Source organism: Rhipicephalus sanguineus, chromosome 8, assembly GCF_013339695.2.
Source record: "Rhipicephalus sanguineus isolate Rsan-2018 chromosome 8, BIME_Rsan_1.4, whole genome shotgun sequence".
Lineage (NCBI taxonomy): Eukaryota > Metazoa > Arthropoda > Arachnida > Ixodida > Ixodidae > Rhipicephalus > Rhipicephalus sanguineus.
In genome coordinates, this window is record NC_051183.1 from 698,230 (window position 1) to 717,226 (window position 18,997).

The 18,997-nt window shown below is 50.2% G+C and overlaps 1 protein-coding gene across 4 annotated transcripts in view; it reads right to left on the bottom strand.

The window, feature by feature from the left end:
* Nucleotides 1-18,727, bottom strand: part of LOC119402567 (uncharacterized) — a 52,047-nt gene extending 33,320 nt beyond the window's left edge. The window contains exons 1-3 of one of the 4 annotated variants that reach the window (XR_005185821.2): nucleotides 18,107-18,310; nucleotides 16,063-16,152; nucleotides 14,117-14,215 (exon numbers count right to left, since the gene is read on the bottom strand). Coding sequence is in view for 3 of the 4 variants with exons in the window: in XM_049418715.1 (XP_049274672.1) it covers nucleotides 18,107-18,212 (106 nt within the window). In the remaining variant the exon portion in view is untranslated. Of the gene's footprint in view, nucleotides 1-14,116; nucleotides 14,216-16,062; nucleotides 16,153-18,106; nucleotides 18,325-18,486; nucleotides 18,594-18,630 lie in introns of those variants that run through there. The other 3 variants (XM_049418715.1, XM_049418716.1, XM_049418714.1) reach the window with 3 other exon arrangements.
* Between the last annotated feature and the right edge of the window lie 270 nt (nucleotides 18,728-18,997).

Sequence of the window (18,997 nt, forward strand, 5' to 3'; positions counted from 1 at the left end):
CACGTTGGAGTATATACGTCAGTATTATCAAAACTAAGTGCACTTTATGGTGATCTCATGTGAATATAATTTGTAACTTTCGATAATGCATTTCCCCGGGGTCAAGCAACGCTTCAATATGGCTTGCTGAATCATAGGAGTACAAATGTAATGTTTAGTGGACTGCTATAAAAGCGGAGCAACACTGCAACCACGGACGTCAATCTGATATAGCGCCTGTATCGTAGGAGTACATATGTAGCGTTTATTGCTTTCTTGTAAAATTAGACAGCCAGCACTAAAACCACAATTGATGTTGCACCGACCTTACGCCTGCATAGAGTGCTTTTCCTAAGCGCTTTCTTGACCTGACTTGGCTCTGTGGTAGAATACCTGACTGCCACACAAAATGTTTGGGTTCGATTCCTGCTGTGATGCTAATTTTTATTCTTTCCATTCTTCGGGTCAGCGCTGCCAATTTCGGTTTTTCTTAACGCTCAAGCATTTAAATTACCAATGTCTATTCTTGGCGTTCATAGGTAGATATAAACTGGTAATCAGCTGTGGCGTATACCCCTATGCCGCGGCCCGCGGTAAACGGGTATGTGCCTGTTATGCAGGTTTAGTGTCGTCAGGTGGTTTTAATTGAGGCAAGGCCTCTGACCGGGAAAGGAAGAAGCCATTTTAAATGCACACGAAAAAAATTAACTTTATAGCACACACGGGAAAGAAAAGAGAAGGAAAAAAAAACACAGGTAACAGCACCAAATAAAGTGAAGCTATGCCTAAACTAACATCATGGTGTCCGGTGCTAAAAAAATGTATTTAAGTTTCCGGGGACGTTCGAAAGAAGCAAGTCACCGGTTTTGAGTCGCTGGCGGTGGCTCGGGCGGCGGAGTCGTCGCTGACACGTTGACGGTGACGGCGTTCGTGGAGCGGACGATGGGTTGAGTCGGCGCAGAGGTTACCGGAGGGGGCGGCCTTGGCAAAGCGGCTGGCCACCTTCCTGCCCACGCACCGAGCGTGGAACCTGGCGGCAGGCACCCGGGCTCGTCCCGTGGCTAGCAACTGGCAGCAGGTTCCACGCTCGGTGCGTGGGCAGGAAGGTGGCCAGCCGCTTTGCCAAGGCCGCCCCCTCCGGTAACCTCTGCGCCGACTCAACCCATCGTCCGCTCCACGAACGCCGTCACCGTCAACGTGTCAGCGACGACTCCGCCGCCCGAGCCACCGCCAGCGACTCAAAACCGGTGACTTGCTTCTTTCGAACGTCCCCGGAAACTTAAATACATTTTTTTAGCACCGGACACCATGATGTTAGTTTAGGCATAGCTTGACTTTATTTGGTGCTGTTACCTGTGTTTTTTTTTCCTTCTCTTTTCTTTCCCGTGTGTGCTATAAAGTTAATTTTTTTCGTGTGCATTTAAAATGGCTTCTTCCTTTCCCGGTCAGAGGCCTTGCCTCAATTAAAACCACCTGACGACACTAAACCTGCATAACAAATTGGCGTCCGCTACGACAGGACGGAACAGGACGAAGCCATTTTCTTTATTTCTTTGAGTAGACGATCACCGCTATGAGTACGGCAGAATTTATAGCATTGGGCGAGCGCTTGGGGTTGCAGGGCGCGGAACTGAAAAAGTGGGTAGATGAGCAGTCTGAAAGGGCTCAGGAAGAGGCTAACAAAGCGCGTGAGGAACGGGTCGCAGAGCGTGAAGCAACAAAGCAGAGATTGGAGCTTGAACAGAGAGCACTGGAGCTACGCCTCAAGATAGTTGAAGCTGGAGGTTCCACCGAGTCAACCACTCGGGTCCGAGAACCAGAGGGAACACGTCCACCAATCGTGAACCCTCATAGTTTGATTCCCGTGTTCAACGAGAACCGGGATGATTTGGACGCTTACTTAAAGCGATTGGAGGTGGTTGCTAATGGTCAAGATTGGCCTAAAGAGAAATGGGCCACTGGCCTGAGTTTGTGCCTGGATGGTGAGGCATTAAAGGTGTTTGGCCGTTTGTCGCCTGAAGACTCGCTGAACTATGAGTCTGTGAAAAAGGCGTTGCTCCAGCGTTTTCGTTGTACTGCTGATGGATATCGAGAGAAATTCCGTCGCAGTAGGCCCCTCGACAATGAGACTGCTAAGCAGTACGCTACCAGGCTGTTTAGTTTTTTTGATCGATGGGTAGAGATGGCCGAGCACGGTAAAACATTTGAAGCAGTGCGAGATTTGATAGTCGCAGAACAGCTTCTCAACAACTGCCATAGCCGTCTTTCTTTGTTTCTTCGCGAAAGAAACTGCAAAACGGTTCAACAAATAGCAGAAGCGGCTGACCATTTCATGGAAGCCCAGCGACAAAACAACCTGCTTGTTTTTCGGGAAAAAGAAGAAAGCCGACAGAAAAACCTTGGCGAACCTGGCAAGTCCCCAGCCAAATGTTTCGTGTGTGGCAAAGCAGGACACCAAGCGTCAGACTGTCGCACGAAAGTCGGCCAACCCTACTGTGGCTTCTGCCGCAAAGCGGGTCACGACACTCAGTTCTGCAGACGGAAAGGTGGAGGCGGAAAGGAAGCTACAGCTTGTCTTTCGTCACCAGACGCTGTTTCACGACAGGAGAGCTCGGGGGGCTCCAGTCAAGGTACAAGACGAGCGTACGGACATCCACCCAATGGAATCTACAACCTGCCTGTCTTGCCAGGGGAGGTGTTCGGACAGACGGTTTCAGTGCTACGGGACACGGGCAGCAACAGTCTGGTAGTACGCAGGTCTTTGGTCCCCGATAGAGCTTTGATAGGCACCAAAGCAAAGCTGCTGCTCGCGGATGGGAGCACGATTGAAGCTCCGGAAGCGGAGGTCACCGTATTTTCACCCTATTACAGTGGGCAAGCTGTGGTAAAATGTTTGGAAAACCCCCTGTACGACGTCATAGTCGGCAATGTCCCTGGGGCACGGGACCACACGGACCCCGATCCTAAGTGGAAGAACCTCACGAAAGTCACGGAAGGCGACCATGGATTCCCAAGGCAGGAGCGCAAGCTCACTTCGATAAGCGGGGAAAATCCGGCGGTCGTTGGTGCGAAAGTCGTGAAGGAGCACCACAAGAGTGATCTGGCATTACTGAACGTGTCAAGGCAGGTGTTCCAAAGGGAGCAAGAGCAAGATTCGAGTCTGGAGGTTTGTAGGAAGAAGATTGGCCGGACCAATGTTGGCGCTGGGTCCACAGCGGAGTCGTTTTACACCGACAACGGAATCTTGTACCGCTCTTACCAGTTCTGTCCAGGGAAGACTGTTGCGCAAGCGGTGGTTCCCAGAAGTCTTCGTGCCCAAGTATTGGTACTAGCCCACGAAAATCCATTGTCTGGTCATCAGGGAATAAAGACCACCGACAGAATACTCGGTGCATTTTACTGGCCCGGAGTGCAAGCGGACATTCAAAGATTCGTCCGGTCATGCGACTCTTGCCAACGGACCATACCGAAGGGAAAACTCGGCAAAGCTCCGCTTGGACGCATGCCACTAATTGATACACCATTTGAACGAGTGGCCGTGGACCTAATCGGTCCGTTGTCACCGATCTCGATCAAAGGGAACCGATATATTCTGACGCTGATCGATTTTGCCACTAGGTATCCTGATGCCATACCACTACCTGCGATCGATTCGGCAACGGTGGCAGAAGGGCTGCTGGAAATGTTTTCCAGAATCAGTTTCCCGCGGGAGATTCTTTGTGACAACGCATCCTGTTTCACATCCAAGTTGATGAAGGATGTGAATGAAATGCTAGCCATCAAACACCTCAGCTGCACACCATATCACCCAATGTGCAACGGGATGGTAGAACGTTTTAATGGCACGTTGAAGGGAATGCTACGCAAGTTGTGCCAAGAGCAACCAAAGATGTGGGATCGATATCTCGCTCCTCTTTTGTTTGCTTACCGCGAGGTGCCGCAGACAAGTCTCGGGTTTTCACCTTTCGAGCTCATATACGGGCGACAAGCAAGAGGTCCGCTGAGTGTACTGAGGGAGCTGTGGACTAAAGACGAAATAAGCGAGGAAATGAAAACCACGTACCGAAATGTCTTAGATCTGCGGGAGCGGCTAGAAGAAACGATACGCCTCGCGCATCAAAACTTGAGCAAGGCCCAAGCCTCACAAAAGAAATATTATGATCGGAGGAGTTATCGCCGTCAACTGAAGGTGGGAGATCGAGCGTTGGTATTGCTCCCCACCAAGCAGAATAAGCTGCTGATGCACTGGAAAGGACCTTTCCTCGTCTGGGGCAAGAAAAACGACTTTGACTATTGGTTGGATGTTGGCGACAGCAAAAAGCTGTTCCACATCAATATGCTGAAACGATACGAGGAGAGAGAACCGACAGCCCCTTTACAAGCGTCGACATTCGTTGTGGTTGAGGAAGAGGAGACTGACAACCCGATTGAATGTCTGGAGCCAAGAAAAGGACTCGGAATTGAAGCCGTCCGAAAGTCGGAAGACTTGACCGACCTACAGAGGGAACAAGTAGAGAGCGTGCTGAATAAGCACAAGGATGTTTTCGCCGAGACTCCTGGGAGCACAAACCTGGTGGAGTGCCGACTTGAACTGACAACGTCAGACCCCATACACACATCACAAAAGCCCCCCTGTCTGCGTGAGTTCGTCTGTGCCTTGCCTTCCCCGTCTCCGCTACAAGCTCCGCGTCTCGATGAACGGTGACACTGCCTTTTTCTCTTGTACTTATCTTCTGTGAACTGTTCGCGTCTGTTAACATTTTCCTACTCTTGTTAACTTCTTTTCCGCTTGCATTTTCTGTACTTTTCTCTCTCCTTCGCTATTCATATTTCTGCTGTGTAAATACATTGAGTGTTTGGTTTCTGGTGTGCACAAATGGTCTCGCCTCCTTTCTTGATGACGGTTATGTCATCAGTTCAATGTTTACCGAACCTACACGAGAGCGTATCGAATAAATAGCCTCGTGACAAATGGCGTCCGCTACGACAGGACGAGACCGTTTGTGACACTCTACTGGTGTTCAGAAATAGAGAGAAAAGATGAGCAGAGCAGATTTAGAAGAGTTGGGAAGGCGCATGGGCCTAGAAGGCGAGGAATTGGTGGCATGGTGCGAGGAACGCGAGAGGCGGATTCGCGAAGAGATGGCTGAGGAAATGGAGTTCGAACGTGAAATGAGAAAGAAGGAAAGAGAGCTTGAAGAGCTAAGGCAAAGAACGCAGCAATTGAGGCTTAAACTGGCGGAGGTCGAAACGAGACAGCGAGAAGGCGGAGAATGGCGGGAGCAATTTTCATACCTGAGCTCCAAAGAGCAGGTACTCGATGTGTGCTCTGAAGGCAGGGCCTTCACGAGTGAATCTGTATCGTTCTTTAGTGGCAGTATTGCAAACGCCAGCAAGCACACTGGTACAGACTCTCTACAAATAGAGGACAGAGGCGAGGCGGAGAGCGAGGGTGAGACCAACCAAGGTCTAGGGACAGTGCTGAGTATGGCTTCGCAAAACTTAGCAAAGAAGGAACAGTCGTGTTCCCTGGAAAGCGATGCAGCTATGCAAAATAGTGCGGCAGAATGCACATTTATCGAAGAGGCACATGGTCCTCGGGACAGCCCTGATGAAAGGGCAATAGATGTTTCTACGGAGTGCGCTTTCGAAGACTTTCGAGCGATTTTTAGAAAGGACGCCAAGTCTTCAGATACAGTGAGTGAAATAAACGGCATAGCACCGCGCGTATGCCATGTCGAGCGTTCTAAGGCGACAGGCGCAGAGCCTTCCTGTGTACCACTGGCAGCAGTGACCGGCGGCACAGGAATGGTCGATGACCATGCATGTAGCTCGCCTCAAAACAGCGCGACGCTTACTTCAGGTCAACGTAGAGAGCGTAGCGTTCCGTGTGAAGAGCAGGGAACGACTACTAAATCACTGAGAATGGAAAGTAGAAAGGAGTTTGTTGAAGGAGCATGCCACCTATGCATTAACAGTGAGCTCCAGAATGGTAGCACAGATGTTGTGCAGGGTTCCTTAAGTAAAGATAAAGAACATAAGGTTTCTACCTCATCATGCGATGCAGCAACTGTTCCAAGCGAGATGCTGAAGGCATTGAAGGCGTATCGGCCAAAGAGAGGTGTTCGAGTACGGGAACGAGTCATTCGAGCAATTCTGACTGCGTTCTCTTGCTCACAACGCCTTCGATCCTATGGCAATCTCAACCAGGTTGACAGCACATTTCATTCTAGCAAAGACCAGGTGCTTGAATGGGAGAAGTTTCCGAGCGTTTTCGTGGAGAGGCCCAGACAGGCGTGTCCTCGAAGATTTTTCCAAACTTTTCCACAGCTGTTGTGTCATAAACAGAGAAAAAGGAGATCTCTTCTTGTGTGGGACGCGATCACCTAATAGTCGAAACTAACCGGCAGCTGCTCTTGGGTTTCGACTATGGACAAATGAATTATATTACTTGTAGTTATTTTAGGTTTAGAACTTGCCTTTGCTGTGAAGTGTGACGTGAATATAGTTTTGGCATGACGCTGGGACCATGTTTTGAAATGTATGGTGGACTTAACCAGCATATTTTTGTGTTAACGCTGAAGGTGCAGTGAGTGTGTTGGTGTAAGATTGTGTAGTGGACGCTGTGCCGAACGTGGGTTGTGCGTGGCGAAACGCGCACTTACCGGCAGTTTTTTCATTGGTGAAAAAACTTATCGAAAGGGGGGCTTTTGTGATGTGCAAGTGCGCGTTTGAAAAGGGCGCGACGCAAACACAAACCGATGAAGACGACGACGATGACTCGCGACCGTAGCACGTGTGAGCGTGAACGATTTTTCGTCCAATGGAGAGCCGCCACGGTGTTCTGGAAGAAAAGCCACGGGTGTACAACGGCAAAGCGAGGAGACGTGGCCGGGACGTGACCAACTGAGGAAGGCGACCAGGGCGCGGGAGTGGCGGCCGGCAGAGTTCCTGCGTCGAGGCCGCTGCGGGCTCCCACCTGGGCGCGTACCCAGCTTCTTCAATCGTCTGGCGTTGGCCAGACACACGCTGCTCGTCGTCTGGCGTTGGCCAGTCAAGACCGGCGTCTCCCACTTCAAACCCAGTCTGCGGCTGGCGAACGCCGAAGGGGCGTCCGGCCGTTGACCTCGACTCGCCCCACGCTTCTGTCCACCCGAGTGAGCGTCTACCGCACCTCTAGCCGTTGGCGTCTGCGTGAGTTCGTCTGTGCCTTGCCTTCCCCGTCTCCGCTACAAGCTCCGCGTCTCGATGAACGGTGACACTGCCTTTTTCTCTTGTACTTATCTTCTGTGAACTGTTCGCGTCTGTTAACATTTTCCTACTCTTGTTAACTTCTTTTCCGCTTGCATTTTCTGTACTTTTCTCTCTCCTTCGCTATTCATATTTCTGCTGTGTAAATACATTGAGTGTTTGGTTTCTGGTGTGCACAAATGGTCTCGCCTCCTTTCTTGATGACGGTTATGTCATCAGTTCAATGTTTACCGAACCTACACGAGAGCGTATCGAATAAATAGCCTCGTGACAGTGCCACACGTGTTTGTGGAATGGGTTTGGCGAAGTGCGCGACAGGAATTTCATGTTATTCACGTCATGACTCGACACTCCTTTTCATGAAATCCTTTTACCCTACCATGCCAGTATTGGTCTGCAACAAGTTAAGGAGGCGATCATGGGAGCACCCAGACGTAGGCGGATAGATAGATAGATAGATAGATAGATAGATAGATAGATAGATAGATAGATAGATAGATAGATAGATAGATAGATAGATAGATAGATAGATAGATAGATAGATAGATAGATACGCTCAGAGTGCCAGAGGTTCGCTAAGAAGTGCTTCACATTTAAAATAACAGAAGTGGCGCTCGTGGCAATACCTCTAACGGCATTTTCCCAAGATTTCGCAGATCCTCGGACTTTTCGTCGAAGCCTTTGTGCTGCAAAATTGATGATCTGGCAACAGTGGCGGCGTGGAATACTTGAAATGCCATATTGGGCGAAAGTTCTAAGCGGATCGCTCTTGAAGCTTCAACTGGCGTGTTATTCTAGACACCCTCCAATTCCGCTATCCTGCCAAATTTCTTTATGGCGGCATTTTAAGCGAATCACGCCGGCCCTAGCAGCCATCTGGGCCAATCAGTGTGGACCAATGATAGAGTTTTATAACATGGCGGAAGTTTACAATGTTCCTGCAAACAACGGAAGGTAGATAAGCACTCTTAGCGGTGCCCTTACGAGCAGAGCTCCGACGATGTCCCCTCGAACAACTGTAATTGACTGTACTGATCCCGCCCGATGCTTAGGGAGAGTAGCGTTTGAATTGTTCTTTTGTAGAAATGTGTCACTTTCCCGCTAGTGAGATTTCCTGGTTGCTTTATTCGGCAGGCTTCATGCCCGTGTGCTCGAAAGCGCTCAATCACGTGCCAGTGTATTTGAATACCTGTGTGCAATACTCCGCAGTAGGCGTTGACTGCTTGCAGCCTGAAAAAACGAATTATTAGCACCCTGTGCAACAAGATATTTCTGATCTTCGGAAGGCATCATTTCCATTGAACATCGACTAACCCACCATATCATAGTGTCGTAGTATGCCGGAATTCCTACGTGCGGATAGCTATGTCCGCTTCACAAAAAGTGTAGACGATCTTAAATATTGTTACGTGAATGACGACTCGGTAGACTAGACCGTAGACTATTTACACGATATATTTTCAGTAGCAGTTGCAGCGCTGACCGGTTCAGCTCAGAGCCCGAGCGGAGAGAGATCTTCCTTTTCCTCGTCCGGCGCACACGCGCAATGGTTCAAGGGGCTGGCAATATGCATGTAGCATAATCCCCGGTGGCAGGAGCGCCGTCTCGGCGCATCAGACGTCAACGTCACTGGGAGAGTGGTAGGGTTTCAAGCGTGCGACATGTACGATATCGCTGGCCTGTATAGACGATGAAGGCGACAAGGCGACAGGAGCGATTTCATAGGTTACAGGGGTAACCGCACGAAGGACTCTGTATGGACCTGTGTATCGAGACATTAGTTTTTCCGACATCCCAACGTGACGGGTGGGAGACCACAGCAGGACCAAAGAACCGGGCGAGAAGTGCACGTCTCGGTGCCTGCGATCGTACAACCGCCGTTGGTTTTCTTGAGAAGTCAAGAGGCGAGTGCGGGCGGTTTCACGTGCATGAGCAGCCCTGGTGATAGCGTCAAGGGCATAGTCGCTGGTCGGTACGGCGGGAAACGGGATGATGGTGTCTAGGGGCAACGTTGGTTGTCGGCCGAACAACAGAAAAAATGGAGAGTAACCGGCAGTGCCGTGGCGCGAAGAATTGTACGCAAATGTCACGTACGGCAAAGCAAGGTCCCAGTCAGAGTGGTCGGAGGAAACATACTTCGCAAGCATGTCTGTAAGTGTTCGATTGAGACGCTCGGTTAGGCCATTTGTCTGCGGATGGTAGGACGTAGTGAGCTTGTGCCTCGTTTCACATGACTGCAGAATGTCGGCTATGACCTTCGACAGAAATGTGCGGCCACGGTCCGTAAGCAGCTGGCGTGGAGCTCCATGTTGCAAAATCACGTCGTGTAGGAGGAAGTCGGCGACATCTGTGGCGCAGCTTGTTGGAAGAGCTCTTGTGATGGCGTAGCGCGTGGCGTAGTCTGTGGCCACAGCTATCCACCTGTTGCCGGAGGAAGACAGGGGAAACGGGCCAAGTAGGTCTAAGCCAACGCGAAAGAACGGTTCTGACGAAATGTCAAGGGGTTGAAGGCGCCCGGCGGGAAGCGTCGATGGTGTTTTGCGGCGCTGACATTTCTCACACGCCGCAACGTATCTTCTGACGGAGCGTGCAAGCCCTGGCCAAAAGAAGCGTCGGCGGATCCGGTCGTAAGTGCGCGATACACCAAGGTGACCGGCCGTTGGAAGGTCATGAAGTTCGTGAAGGACAGCCGAGCGGAGGTGTTTCGGAATAACAAGCAGCAGGGCTGGTCCATCTGGGTGAAAATTGTGGCGGTAGAGTGCACCATCTTGGAGGACGAACGAGCGATGGGACCGGTCGGTAGACGATGATTCTAGGCGTTCGATGATAGTACGCAAGGACGCATCTCGTTGTTCGTCGCCGATGTTTGTCAGTAAGGAAACGGAAAAGACGCAAGCGTCGGCGTCGGTGTCAGGGACGCTGCTCGATTCATCGACCGGGTAGCGGGACAGGCAGTCTGCCTCCTGGTGTAGGCGGCCCGACTTGTACGTCACTGTGTAGGTATATTCTTGGAGTCGCAGAGCCCAGCGACCAAGCCGGCCCGTAGGATCCTTTAGTGAGGAAAGCCAACAGAGCGCATGATGGTCCGTTATTACAGAGAAATGCGTGCCATATAAATATTGGGGGAACTTCAAGACTGCCCAGACAAGAGCAAGGCATTCACGCTCTGTAATGGAATAGTTGCGCTCGGCAGCTGTAAGGAGGCGGCTGGCGTAGGCGATAACGCGGTTGTGTCCCTGTTGTCGTTGGGCTAGGACGGCTCCGATCCCGTGACCACTAGCATCGGTTCGGACCTCAGTCGGAGCGGATGGGTCAAAGTGGGCCAATATAGGCGGCGTTGTCAAAAGTGTGACGAGGCGAGAAAAAGCGGCGGTTTGAGCGGGACCCCACGTAAAAGGCACGTCTTTCTTCAGAAGTTCAGTGAGTGGTCGAGCGATTGTTGCAAAATCTTCCACGAACCTTCTGAAGTAGGAACAGAGTCCCACAAAACTCCGGACGTCCTTCGCTGATTGGGGTACAGGAAAACTCGTGACTGCACGAATTTTCTCTGGGTCCGGCTGCACACCTGAAGCATCGACGAGGTGGCCCAAGACGGTAATCTGCCGGCGGCCGAAGTGGCACTTCGAGGAGTTCAAATGGAGGCCAGCTCTGCGGAAGACGTCAAGAATAGCTGCCAAACGCCGAAGGTGGGTCTCAAATGTAGGCGAATATACAAGGACATCGTCGAGGTAACAAAGGCAGGTTGTCCATTTGAATCCTTGTAGCAGAGAGTCCATCATACGCTCGAACGTGGCTGGGGCGTTGCACAGACCGAACGGCATAACCTTGAAGTGGTATAGGCCATCCGGAGTTACAAACGCAGTCTTTTCTTGGTCTTTCTCATCCATAGCAATCTGCCAGTAGCCAGAGCGTAGGTCTATTGAACAAAAGTAGCGCGCGCCGTGTAGGCAGTCAAGAGCGTCGTCAATTCGAGGTAAAGGGTAAACGTCCTTTTTCGTAATTCGATTCAGATGGCGGTAATCAACGCAGAAGCGCCACGTGTCGTCTTTCTTTTTAACGAGCACGACGGGTGACGCCCAAGGGCTCGATGAGGGTTCAATAATGCCTCTGGCTAGCATCTTGTTCACTTCTTGTTGAATGACCGTGCGCTCGGCGGCAGACACCCGATATGGTCGGCGGTGAATGGGAAGAGAATCACCGGTGTTGATGCGGTGCTTTACAAGAGAAGTCTGGCCTAGTGGTCGATTATCGACGTCGAAGATGTCGCGGTAAGAAGCCAAAAGGCGGGTTAGAGCGGCTGACTGCTCAGGTTCGAGGTCCGAGGCGATCATGTGACGCAATGCCATGTCGAGGTCTGTGGTATCCGGCGGCCGACAAGGAACATCTGAGCACACGTCGGCAGCGAAAATGGTGACGTGGTCATCTGATAAGGATCGGAGCGTGGCGACTGAGATGCCTTGGGGTAGCACTTGCTTCGTGAAGCCGAAATTTACAACAGGGAGATGTATCCGGTTAGCGGCTAAGGTGACAACGCAGTGTGGTACAGTGATGTCGCGCGCCAGAAGGACATCAGCAATAGGCGTGACGACGTAGTCCCCGTCAAGCACCGGTGCAGACGTTGCCAATTCGACGAATGTTAGGGCTTTAGGCGGCATGCGGATAAATTCTGTGGTACAGAGGCTGGTCTGGAGTTTGGGGCTAGTATCTGGCAGAAGAGGAAGTTCCAAGCAAAGAATACCGGCAGAACAGTCGATCAGGGCAGAATGTGTCGAGAGGAAGTCCATCCCTAAGATGAGGACGTGAGGGCAACTGCTGAGCACGGTGAAGAGGACGGGAACGTGGCGGCCGGCAATGCTTATTCGAGCGGTACACATGCCCGTGACGGCAACAGTTCCGCCATCGGCGACGCGTACGGCTTTAGTTGTAGCAGGCGTCAGTACTTTCTTAAGCCGACGGCAGAGATGCGCGCTGATGATGGACACCTGAGCTCCAGTATCAATTAACGCCGTCATAGAAATACCGTCCACTTGAAGATCAATTAAGTTCGTGTTCGTAGTGAGCGTCAACGGAGGATTTGGTTCAGAGGACAATGATGCAGCACTACCTCCAGGAGCTGCACGACCTAGTTTTCCGTCCGGGACGAGACGTAGTTGGGCGGCGACGTATAGCGGCGTGGTTGAGGCGACGGGGAACGACGGCGTTGGGGCGACGGGGACCGAGCAGTAGGGCGGCTGTTGGGTGCGTCAGAGGCAGCGTACGTACGGCTGGGAGAATACTGGCGAGGTGCAGCGTATGGGCGAGAAGGCGACGAGAATTGGCCCCAATAAGGCGGCGTCCAGGTGGTGCGGCAGTGACGGGAGACATGACCCATCCGGTGGCAGCGGAACCAGATGGGTTTGTCGTCGGGAGTTCTCCATTCCGATGGGTTGCGGGATCTCGGAGGAAAATAGGAGTCACTGCGGGGTGCACTCGTGGGCGTCGGTCGGTATTCGGGTCGAGAGACGGAGCAGGCGACAGGGAAACCGAGATTGGCAATTTCTTGCCGCACGACGGCCTGAATAACAGAGACCGTGGGGGTGCTTGGACAGCGGCTTGGTCGAAGGGGGGTGTGTGGAAGGGCGCTGGACTTGCCGCTTCAAGCTCCCGTCGAACGATGCGCGTCACATTCTCCTCAAAGGGTGGGGTGGCGCCGAGATCGGAGCACGTTGATGTGACAGCCGTGTTCGGTAGCCGAGCGAATTGAGGCACTACGCGTCGGCTTTTGGCCCTTTCGAAGCGGCGGCATTCCTTAATGATGAGGTCGATGGTCGAGACATTTGTGTAGACGAGCAGATTGAAAGCGTCGTCCGCGATGCCTTTGAGTACGTGGCCCACCTTGTCAACCTCGGACATTTGTTCGTCCACTTTTCGGCACAGCGCGAGTACATCCTGAATATACGAGACGTACGACTCGGTCGATGGCTGGACACGAGTTGCAAGTTCTTTTCGTGCTGCCACTTGGCGACCGGACGGGTCTCCAAAGATGTCGCGCAGTCGCTCCTTGAAAATGTCCCAGCTGGTGAGCTCGGTCTCATGAGTCTCTAACCAGACACGCGGGGTGCCTCCCAAGTAGAAGATTACGTTGGCAAGCATCATGGTGGGGTCCCAGCGGTGAGTTTGGCTAACACGCTCGTACATGCTGAGCCAGTAGTCAACGTCAAGGCCAGCTTGGGCGGAAAATGTACCGGGGTCGCGGGGGTGGGACACCGTAAGGTACGTTGTGGTTGACGCCGCAGCTGTAGACGGAGACGTGCTGTTGGCAGTGGTAGCCATGGCCGGATACTGGACGGTGAGGCCGCTGCGAAGCTTCGTGGTGAGGACGGGGAACGCTCCACCTCCACCAAATATGTTACGTGAATGACGACTCGGTAGACTAGACCGTAGACTATTTACACGATATATTTTCAGTAGCAGTTGCAGCGCTGACCGGTTCAGCTCAGAGCCCGAGCGGAGAGAGATCTTCCTTTTCCTCGTCCGGCGCACACGCGCAATGGTTCAAGGGGCTGGCAATATGCATGTAGCAATATGATCGTCCCATTTAGAAGCGTACTAAGCCTTTGACTGCCTAAGCAGTATTCACATCTTCTGAGCTACACTTTTGTATTCCGCTGTTTTTGCAGTTTTTCTTATGCTTTAGAAAATGCCTATGCAACTAAGCGACACACGTCGTTTTATGCTGTCCATAAATAAAAAAAAGCGCTCGAGTTCAAGATGCCTCAAGGGGATAAAGTGGCCTTGTAATTTCTCAAATGTGCAGTAGTAATCGCAGCAGTAGTGGGTTAGCAAGCATACGAGTGGCTGCACTTAATATTGGCAGCACGAATAAAGAAAACGAGAATGTACGTACGATGATGGGCGAATCCCGTAAGAGGTGCAGGTCCCCTTCCAGCTAGAACTCTGTTGATTATTTGTTTAGTCCCCTGATCCCACGTTTTCGAAGCGTCTCCTAACGAGGAGAGATGAAGAACAGCAGCAAGAATAGTTGTACTTTAGGCCCATGATCTGCAAAACATTATTGGTTACTGGAAAGCAGTGCCACATTTTCCTTGCAAGGTCTTATAGTTTCGCCTAAACGATACTTTGAGGGGTTGTCTTGTGCTCCCTCACTTCTGTTGGCGCTGCGTGCCAAATCACGTTGCGATAGCGAACGGTCGTAAAATATTGAGTTAGGCGATTTATGCTTGTATGCGCACGCGTGACACCGTGCTTCGTAATTTATGAAGTACGTGGTTGTGTGTGAAACATATATCAGAATCAAACTAGAATACTTTCCGCGTGTGTTGTCGCTCGGTGTATTCTTATCGCTATCAATGCTGAGCATTCGGATCCTGCAGCTGAAACATTTCATTTATCAAAGCCTTTCCGCTTCAGTTTCTCGGTATGACATTGATTTAGTGAAAGTTGTTGGCTTCGCACGTAGCACATCCCCATACATTTATGTAGCTACAGCATTTCGAGTGCCAAGTTGTTGATATCACATACATTATTCAAAGAGACTTACAAAGACGGTTCAACGTAAATTGAGGACGACGCAGCGAGCGATGGAAAGGAAAATGATAGGTGTAACCTTAAGAGACAGGAAGAGAGCAGAGTGGGTCAGGGAACAAACGGGGGTTAAGGATATCATAGTTGAAATCAAGAAGAAATGGATATGGGCCGGGCACGTAGCACGTCGGCAGGATAACCGGTGGTCATTAAGGGTAACTGACTGGATTCCAAGTGGTGGCAAACGCGTGAGGGGGAGACAGAAAATTAGGTGGGTAGATGAGATTAAGAAGTTTGTAGGTATAACGTGGCAGCAGAAAGCACAGGACCGGGTTGATTGGCGGAGCATGTGAGAAGTCTTTGCCATGCAGTGGGCGTAGACAGGCTGATGATGATGATGATGACATTATTCAACACATAGCCAAAGCAAAGGATTTGATAGTAAAACGCTGGAATTTATACGAAGTATGGTAGCCGCCAGCTGTTTAGGCATCTAACTTGACGCAATTAAAAAAAATGCTGGCGTAAGCAAATGTGGACACTGCAGTGATCGAAGCCACCTTCGTACTGTCTATCGTTTCAACACGACTCGAGCGGTAACATCTCAGATACTGCAAAGGTATGAGCCATCTGTTAATCCCTCTTGTGTTAGGGCGCGCGCGATCACAGTAAGCAGTGCCTGCTAGAGCCACGGCGACCCATGTTAGGGACCCAATGTGGGCTTTTTGCGTGGCGGAAGACAGCCTGCGCATTTCCTTGTGCTCCTACAGAAGAAGGGCGTCGTAGAGATCTGCTACGCCAGGTGCTGCAGTGATCGCAGTGCTCACAAGGAAGCCGCCCTCTTTTTCAATGAACTCATTCAATTAGTTTATTTATCTTGACAGTTCGCTAGCCCTTATATTATGCAAACTTATGCTCCGATATGCTATGTATAAAGAATATTCCTTAACTTGAGCCAAAACTACCGATTGCGTAAAAGTTTTCATTTTAATACCAATTTCTCAATATTCCGGAAGTAAGCGCACTACCGGAAGTACTTAGATGAAAAACAACAGCGTAACTCATGCATAACTTCGACTGGGTAGCGGAAAAACACGGAACAAAAGATAGGGACCAGAGATAGAGGTGACCAACTCATTGCACGTGTCGCAAATAGCAACCAACTTGAATATGTCTTTGTCGTATAATTAGAGCATGGGCTCGTGGCGGTTCACAGTGTTTGATCTTACAGAAATTCAAAACTGGGCACGTGATTGCGTCTATTCTTTAGAATAACGATGGAAATAATACAAGCGAGAACATACACACCCTCTTCTGGTATTCGAGGAAGTGATGGAGATATCAGCGGCTGACGCCTGCCTGTCGGGTCTTGCGGACGTTTGTGAAGCGGATCATTTGCTAAAGTGGAGAGGTGGGAAAAATGTCCCAGAAACAATAACACTTTATACGAAGCAGCTGACCAATATTTTTTTAAGAAAACAGAATTAGGTAATTTGTTTTCACCAGGAAGCTTTAATATCCTTTTAAAACGACATATTCCGGATATTGCGTGCCGCTTCCTCATTTTTTTAGCCGTTTATTAGGACAGCGTTGCGTCATTGATTGTCCTTAGTCACTAAGCGAGGTATTTTTGTGAACTATATTATTTAAAAGTAATTGATAATGATAATGATGTTAATAATAATCATAATCACGACGACGGCATGTGGTCGCGGCGGGGTTGCGTCTAGAGCATCCAGGATTTGATCCAGTTGAAGCTCCAGTGACGCCACTAGCAAAGCGAATGAGAGCGATTTGACTTCGATGAAGGACGCGTAATTCTAAAGATATGGGTTCTGGTCCCACCGATGGAAAAGGCTATTCGTCCACTTCAATTCATTTCAACTGACGTCAGAATTAATACGCTACTGTTAAAAACAACAATGAACGCCCTCTATGCCTTTGCTGGACAACATGTATGTTCAATTCAGTAGGGGGTCGATCGGAGATCTGTTCGTTCCGCCTGTTCGTTCTCCTGGGGAAGAACAAGCGCGCTGATTGGCTGAAGCGGGAGATGCTACTCAAGGCCGGGGAGTGTCGCCATTTCTTTTTGTTGTTTGAGGTTTTCCTTTTTCGTGACGTCATGCCGCGTCATAACGAGTGGGGTGATCGGAGATTTCTGTTCTGCGCCGTTCGTTCTGCGCCCGTTCTGGCGGCGCACGCGATTGGCCGAAGCCGGAAAAAACCGTGTCTCTGAGGGGCGTAGCCATTTTTGTTTTTGCTTAATCTTTTATTTTTGATGACGTCATACCGCGTCATAACGAGCATGTCGTCTGCTACAAACGAACGGAGCGCGAGACCGTTCGCACGCGTTCTCTCGAGCGAACAAATGGCTTCGCACGGCATGATGCAGCGGTTGCGGCGGCCGCAAGAGCTGATTTTGAGAAAATGGCGCTTGCGACGTGTGCTTCTCTTGCGGTTAGAGGTGCGAGATGCGTTTGAAAACATGAGCGAGTGCGGCGTCGCTTTCGGTTCTCGAAACGAACAGTGCGAACGAAATGAACGGGCCTGCCACTGGGCTGTGGTCTTACGCGCAGGGACTTCTTAGTTCAAAAGCGCTACCAGCTACTGCCACGTGTCCTCCCGGTCCTCACTCGTGAACGACGGACCCAGCGGGCACGACGGCGTAGCGATCTGTGGGTGCTCTTTCATAAAAACCAGCAGAAGCTCCCTTTGACGATCCGACACCCGGGAGCCAAGCCAGACATTCCGGTGGGACGACATTTTGAAAAACTGCGCCGACCGCTACTTTTCTTTTTTTTTTCGCGTGCATCAAAATTAACACCAATAAATATCAGCACTGAAACCTATTGCTGTTTCAGAAACTGTTTGAGCTTGAGAAGAAAAACAATATCTTTTCGTATAACAACTGTATATATTAGAAGGCGAGAAACACTTCGTTTTCAAATGTACGGTCCCCTAGCCGAGGAGAAACGACGCGTGTCTACTTCCGGAAAGCGCGACGCTCACCGCTTGACGATATGCTGTCCTCTTCCTCTCGGCGGATGAGAGCTGCGGACCGCCCACTTTTGTGACGCACCACCGCCAGAACGAACGCGGAACGAACAGAGATCTCCGATCCCCCCCCCCCCCTTAGGTTGTGTATACCACATAAACGAGCACGCCGGGAAAGTTCTTCTTCTTTCGTTCACGCTCAAAAATGCAAGTGAGTTGAAGGCGTACGCCTCGTAAATTACAGCCTTAGCTGAATGAGTTGTGAAGAGCAAAAAACTAAATAGATTAGAAACTATGCATCCGCGTACTTCTTCAAATTTGGATTATCATGGAAACTTGAAAACAATGGAGTACCCACCCGGTTGACCGATTCCTGCAAGCACCCCCGTTGGTCCTTGGTATAACGTGGACAGAAGAAAAAATAAGCCCAGCAAATATACAAGGTTATTACGGTAGACTTCCATAATTGCTCGTTACCTGGAAAACACAAAGGCATTTGATTACATTCGCATGCTTGTACACCCTTTTTTTAAAGGGAAACGTTTGCACTAAGTTGGGCAAAGCGTGGCACAGCGATGCTGATTGATCCTCAGCTCGTCGTGCTGCATCACGGGAATCGCAACGCCAGCGGTGATTGGATCCAGCGCTGGATCCAGCGGCGCCGGCACGCTCTCGCTGCCGTATTAAAAAGAAGACAGAACAGACGTAGGAAACGCAGCGCTATTGCGGCTCACGTACCAGGCGCCATTCCAACCATTCGTCTTTCAAATTGCTGATCTAGAATTACAAAATGGCAATATAACAACACCGGCGATTTTCCACATTTCGCACCATCTAACGCATAATCCACTATTTTAATTTGAAAAACATTATCTAACTTACTATTTGTTCCACAGTTTCCCAGAACGCAGAAGATAGTATGAAGTCAGTAGATGAAGAGAAATGATGACAAATCGAACAGTCATATGGCGCAGACAGACCGAACAGCTAGAACAATATGCATAGAAGGGAAAAAGCAATCAGAAAGATATGATGTACTGGGCGCGGCTAATAATAACGCGTCATTCTTCTAACCACCAAATTTCTTTTCTATTCTTTCTCATTTCTATTCTATTTTATTCTGTTTGTATTCTTTCTGTTCTTTTTATTTTCTCCAAGCGCAAAATGCGCTTTGGCATAGAGAAATCCTATGTCGCAGTTGGTATCGTTTAAGATCGCGTGTTAACTGATCGGTTATATGCTTTGCAAT